The sequence below is a fragment of the Oncorhynchus clarkii genome, chromosome 10, assembly GCF_045791955.1.
Source record: "Oncorhynchus clarkii lewisi isolate Uvic-CL-2024 chromosome 10, UVic_Ocla_1.0, whole genome shotgun sequence".
Lineage (NCBI taxonomy): Eukaryota > Metazoa > Chordata > Actinopteri > Salmoniformes > Salmonidae > Oncorhynchus > Oncorhynchus clarkii.
Window position 1 is genome coordinate 76,515,199 of NC_092156.1, and position 7,500 is coordinate 76,522,698.

A 7,500-nucleotide genomic window follows, 5' to 3' on the forward strand; every position below is an offset into this window, starting at 1 on the left:
TCCATCTCCCTCGCTCTTTTCCATCTCTCTCTCTCCTCCATCTCTCCTCTCTCCTCCATCTCCCTCTCTCAATCATCTCTCCTATCTCCTCCATCTCTCCTCTCTCCTCCATCTCTCCTCTCTCCTCCATCTCTCCTCTCTCCTCCATCTCTCCTCTCTCCCTCATCTCTCCATCTCTCTACTCTCTCCTCCATCTCTCCTCTCTCCTCCATCTCTCATCTCTCCACCATCTCTCCTCTCTCCTCCATCTCTCATCTCTCCTCCATCTCTCCTCTCTCCTCCATCTCTCATCTCTCCACCATCTCTCCTCTCTCCTCCATCTCCATCTCTCCTCCATCTCCCTCTCTCCTCCATCTCCATCTCTCCTCCATCTCCCTCTCTCCTCCATCTCCATCTCTCCTCCATCTCTCCTCTCTCCTCCATCTCCATCTCTCCTCCATCTCTCCTCTCTCCTCCATCTCCCTCTCTCCTGTGTGTGTGTGCAGCCAGCTGGATTATAACCAGATCAGCTGTATAGAGGACGGAGCGTTCAGAGCTCTACGAGACCTGGAAGTACTGTGAGTAACCTCTGACCCTTAACCTATGACACCTCCACGTCCCCCCAGAGACACTTCCTGTTGAAATGACTTTTACATCCATGTATTTTATCTGCTCATGGTTTAAATGCTTCCTCTTTATTCATTTGTGCCTCTCCCTATCCCTCTCTCTCTCTTTCTGTCTCTCTCTCTATCCATCTCTCTCTCTTTCTGTCTCTCTCTCTATCCCTCTCTCTCTCTTTCTGTCTCTCTCTCTATCCCTCTCTCTCTCTCTGTCTCTCTCTCTATCCCTCTCTCTCTCTCTGTCGCTCTCTCTCTCTCTGTCTCTCTCTCGCTCTGTCTCTATCTCTCTCTGTCTCTCTCTCTCTCTCTATCCCCTCTATCCCCTCTCTCTTCCTCTCTCTATCCCCCCCCTCTCTCTCCCTCTCTCTCTCCCTCTCTCTCTCTATCCCCCTCTCTCTCGAACCCCCTCTCCCTGTCTCTCTCTGTCTCTATCCCCCTCTCTCTCTGTCTCTCTCTCTCTATCCCCCCTCTCTCTCTGTCTTTCTCCCCCTCTCTCTCTATCCCCTCTCTCTCCCCCTCTCTCTCTATCCCCCCTCTCTCTCTGTCTCTCTCCCCCTCTCTCTCCATCCACCTCTCACTCTGTCTCTCTCTATCCACCTCTCTCTCTGTCTCTCTCCCCTTCTCTCTCTATCCCCCCTCTCTCTCTGTCTCTCTCCCCCTCTCTCTCTATCCCCTCTCTCTCCCCCTCTCTCTATCCCCCCCTCTCTCTGTCTCTCTATATCCACCTCTCTCTCTGTCTCTCTCCCCTTCTCTCTCTATCCCCCCTCTCTCTCTGTCTCTCTCCCCCTCTCTCTCCATCCATCTCTCTCTCTGTCTCTCTCTATCCACCTCTCTCTCTGTCTCTCTCCCCTTCTCTCTCTATCCCCCCCTCTCTCTGTCTCTCTCCCCTTCTCTCTCTATCCCCCCTCTCTCTGTGTCTCTCTCTATCCCTCTCTCTCTCTCTACAGAACTCTGAACAACAACAATATAAGTCGTCTGTCGGTGGCTAGTTTCAACCACATGCCCAAACTGAGAACCTTGTGAGTGTTGTAAAACTATTATCACTATTTACACTGGTCTACCTGTAGTTATATTATAGACTATTAACACTAGTCTACCTGTAGTTATATTATAGACTATTAACACTTCTCTACCTGTAGTTATAATATAGACTATTAACGCTAGTCTACCTGTAGTTATATTATAGACTATTAACACTAGTCTACCTGTAGTTATAATATAGACTATTAACACTAGTCTACCTGTAGTTATAATATAGACTATTAACACTAGTCTACCTGTAGTTATATTATAGACTATTAACACTAGTCTACCTGTAGTTATATTATAGACTATTAACACTATTAACACTGGTCTACCTGTAGTTATATTATAGACTATTAACACTAGTCTACCTGTAGTTATATTATAGACTATTAACACTATTAACACTGGTCTACCTGTAGTTATATTATAGACTATTAACACTATTAACACTGGTCTACCTGTAGTTATATTACAGACTATTAACACTATTAACACTGGTCTACCTGTAGTTATATTATAGACTATTAACACTAGTCTACCTGTAGTTATATTATAGACTATTAACACTATTAACACTGGTCTACCTGTAGTTATAATATAGACTATTAACACTAGTCTACCTGTAGTTATAATATAGACTATTAACACTAGTCTACCTGTAGTTATAATATAGACTATTAACGCTAGTCTACCTGTAGTTATATTATAGACTATTAACACTAGTCTACCTGTAGTTATATTATAGACTATTAACACTAGTCTACCTGTAGTTATATTATAGACTATTAACACTTCTCTACCTGTAGTTATAATATAGACTATTAACACTAGTCTACCTGTAGTTATATTATAGACTATTAACACTAGTCTACCTGTAGTTATATTATAGACTATTAACACTAGTCTACCTGTAGTTATAATATAGACTATTAACGCTAGTCTACCTGTAGTTATATTATAGACTATTAACACTAGTCTACCTGTAGTTATATTATAGACTATTAACACTATTAAAACTGGTCTACCTGTAGTTATATTATAGACTATTAACACTAGTCTACCTGTAGTTATATTATAGACTATTAACACTATTAACACTGGTCTACCTGTAGTTATATTATAGACTATTAACACTATTAACACTGGTCTACCTGTAGTTATATTATAGACTATTAACACTATTAACACTGGTCTACCTGTAGTTATATTATAGACTATTAACACTAGTCTACCTGCAGTTATATTATAGACTATTAACACTAGTGTACCTGTAGTTATAATATAGACTATTAACGCTAGTCTACCTGTAGTTATATTATAGACTATTAACACTAGTCTACCTGTAGTTATATTATAGACTATTAACACTATTAACACTAGTCTACCTGTAGTTATATTATAGACTATTAACACTAGTCTACCTGTAGTTATATTATAGACTATTAACACTATTAACACTAGTCTACCTGTAGTTATATTATAGACTATTAACACTAGTCTACCTGTAGTTATATTATAGACTATTAACACTATTAACACTGGTCTACCTGTAGTTATAATATAGACTATTAACACTAGTCTACCTGTAGTTATAATATAGACTATTAACACTAGTCTACCTGTAGTTATATTATAGACTATTAACACTTCTCTACCTGTAGTTATAATATAGACTATTAACGCTAGTCTACCTGTAGTTATATTATAGACTATTAACACTAGTCTACCTGTAGTTATATTATAGACTATTAACACTATTAACACTGGTCTACCTGTAGTTATATTATAGACTATTAACACTAGTCTACCTGTAGTTATATTATAGACTATTAACACTATTAACACTGGTCTACCTGTAGTTATATTATAGACTATTAACACTATTAACACTGGTCTACCTGTAGTTATATTACAGACTATTAACACTATTAACACTGGTCTACCTGTAGTTATATTATAGACTATTAACACTAGTCTACCTGTAGTTATATTATAGACTATTAACACTATTAACACTGGTCTACCTGTAGTTATAATATAGACTATTAACACTAGTCTACCTGTAGTTATAATATAGACTATTAACACTAGTCTACCTGTAGTTATATTATAGACTATTAACACTAGTCTACCTGTAGTTATATTATAGACTATTAACACTTCTCTACCTGTAGTTATAATATAGACTATTAACACTAGTCTACCTGTAGTTATATTATAGACTATTAACACTAGTCTACCTGTAGTTATATTATAGACTATTAACACTAGTCTACCTGTAGTTATAATATAGACTATTAACGCTAGTCTACCTGTAGTTATATTATAGACTATTAACACTAGTCTACCTGTAGTTATATTATAGACTATTAACACTATTAAAACTGGTCTACCTGTAGTTATATTATAGACTATTAACACTAGTCTACCTGTAGTTATATTATAGACTATTAACACTATTAACACTGGTCTACCTGTAGTTATATTATAGACTATTAACACTATTAACACTGGTCTACCTGTAGTTATATTATAGACTATTAACACTATTAACACTGGTCTACCTGTAGTTATATTATAGACTATTAACACTAGTCTACCTGTAGTTATATTATAGACTATTAACACTAGTGTACCTGTAGTTATAATATAGACTATTAACGCTAGTCTACCTGTAGTTATATTATAGACTATTAACACTAGTCTACCTGTAGTTATATTATAGACTATTAACACTATTAACACTAGTCTACCTGTAGTTATATTATAGACTATTAACACTAGTCTACCTGTAGTTATATTATAGACTATTAACACTATTAACACTAGTCTACCTGTAGTTATATTATAGACTATTAACACTAGTCTACCTGTAGTTATAATATAGACTATTAACACTAGTCTACCTGTAGTTATAATATAGACTATTAACACTAGTCTACCTGTAGTTATAATATAGACTATTAACACTAGTCTACCTGTAGTTATATTATAGACTATTAACACTAGTCTACCTGTAGTTATATTATAGACTATTAACACTTCTCTACCTGTAGTTATAATATAGACTATTAACGCTAGTCTACCTGTAGTTATATTATAGACTATTAACACTAGTCTACCTGTAGTTATATTATAGACTATTAACACTAGTCTACCTGTAGTTATATTATAGACTATTAACACTAGTCTACCTGTAGTTATAATATAGACTATTAACGCTAGTCTACCTGTAGTTATATTATAGACTATTAACACTAGTCTACCTGTAGTTATATTATAGACTATTAACACTAGTCTACCTGTAGTTATATTATAGACTATTAACACTGGTCTACCTGTAGTTATATTATAGACTATTAACACTATTAACACTAGTCTACCTGTAGTTATATTATAGACTATTAACACTAGTCTACCTGTAGTTATATTATAGACTATTAACACTATTAACACTAGTCTACCTGTAGTTATAATATAGACTATTAACACTAGTCTACCTGTAGTTATAATATAGACTATTAACACTAGTCTACCTGTAGTTATAATATAGACTATTAACACTAGTCTACCTGAAGTTATATTATAGACTATTAACACTATTAACACTAGTCTACCTGTAGTTATAATATAGACTATTAACACTAGTCTACCTGTAGTTATAATATAGACTATTAACACTAGTCTACCTGTAGTTATAATATAGACTATTAACACTAGTCTACCTGTAGTTTTAATATAGACTATTAACACTAGTCTACCTGTAGTTATATTATAGACTATTAACACTATTAACACTAGTCTACCTGTAGTTATATTATAGACTATTAACACTAGTCTACCTGTAGTTATAATATAGACTATTAACACTAGTCTACCTGTAGTTATAATATAGACTATTAACACTAGTCTACCTGTAGTTATATTATAGACTATTAACACTAGTCTACCTGTAGTTATAATATAGACTATTAACACTAGTCTACCTGTAGTTATAATATCGACTATTAACACTAGTCTACCTGTAGTTATAATATAGACTATTAACACTAGTCTACCTGTAGTTATATTATAGACTATTAACACTAGTCTACCTGTAGTTATAATATAGACTATTAACACTAGTCTACCTGTAGTTATAATATAGACTATTAACACTAGTCTACCTGTAGTTATATTATAGACTATTAACACTAGTCTACCTGTAGTTATATTATAGACTATTAACACTATTAACACTAGTCTACCTGTAGTTATAATATAGACTATTAACACTAGTCTACCTGTAGTTATAATATAGACTATTAACACTAGTCTACCTGTAGTTTTAATATAGACTATTAACACTAGTCTACCTGTAGTTATATTATAGACTATTAACACTATTAACACTAGTCTACCTGTAGTTATATTATAGACTATTAACACTAGTCTACCTGTAGTTATAATATAGACTATTAACACTAGTCTACCTGTAGTTATAATATAGACTATTAACACTAGTCTACCTGTAGTTATATTATAGACTATTAACACTAGTCTACCTGTAGTTATAATATAGACTATTAACACTAGTCTACCTGTAGTTATAATATCGACTATTAACACTAGTCTACCTGTAGTTATAATATAGACTATTAACACTAGTCTACCTGTAGTTATATTATAGACTATTAACACTAGTCTACCTGTAGTTATAATATAGACTATTAACACTAGTCTACCTGTAGTTATAATATAGACTATTAACACTAGTCTACCTGTAGTTATATTATAGACTATTAACACTAGTCTACCTATAGTTATATTATAGACTATTAACACTTCTCTACCTGTAGTTATAATATAGACTATTAACGCTAGTCTACCTGTAGTCATATTATAGATTATTAACACTAGTCTACCTGTAGTTATATTATAGACTATTAACACTATTAACACTGGTCTACCTGTAGTTATATTATAGACTATTAACACTAGTCTACCTGTAGTTATATTATAGACTATTAACACTATTAACACTGGTCTACCTGTAGTTAAATTATAGACTATTAACACTAGTCTACCTGTAGTTATATTATAGACTATTAACACTATTAACACTGGTCTACCTGTAGTTATAATATAGACTATTAACGCTAGTCTACCTGTAGTTATATTATAGACTATTAACACAAGTCTACCTGTAGATATATTATAGACTATTAACACTAGTCTACCTGTAGTTATAATATAGACTATTAACGCTAGTCTACCTGTAGTTATATTATAGACTATTAACACTAGTCTACCTGTAGTTATATTATAGACTATTAACACTAGTCTACCTGTAGTTATATTATAGACTATTAACACTAGTCTACCTGTAGTTATATTATAGACTATTAACACTATTAACACTAGTCTACCTGTAGTTATAATATAGACTATTAACACTAGTCTACCTGTAGTTATAATATAGACTATTAACACTAGTCTACCTGTAGTTATAATATAGACTATTAACACTAGTCTACCTGAAGTTATATTATAGACTATTAACACTATTAACACTAGTCTACCTGTAGTTATAATATAGACTATTAACACTAGTCTACCTGTAGTTATAATATAGACTATTAACACTAGTCTACCTGTAGTTATAATATAGACTATTAACACTAGTCTACCTGTAGTTTTAATATAGACTATTAACACTAGTCTACCTGTAGTTATATTATAGACTATTAACACTATTAACACTAGTCTACCTGTAGTTATATTATAGACTATTAACACTAGTCTACCTGTAGTTATAATATAGACTATTAACACTAGTCTACCTGTAGTTATAATATAGACAATTAGTCTACCTGTAGTTATATTATAGACTATT

The 7,500-nt window shown here is 33.4% G+C and overlaps 1 protein-coding gene across 1 annotated transcript in view; it reads left to right on the top strand.

Moving 5' to 3' along the window:
* The window catches only part of LOC139419351 (slit homolog 2 protein-like), a 110,499-nt gene that overhangs the window by 27,757 nt on the left and 75,242 nt on the right, over window positions 1–7,500 (top strand). Inside the window, exons 3-4 of the mRNA XM_071169291.1 lie at window positions 486–557; window positions 1,547–1,618. Coding sequence (XP_071025392.1) covers window positions 486–557; window positions 1,547–1,618 — 144 coding nt within the window. The remainder of the gene's footprint in view (window positions 1–485; window positions 558–1,546; window positions 1,619–7,500) is intronic.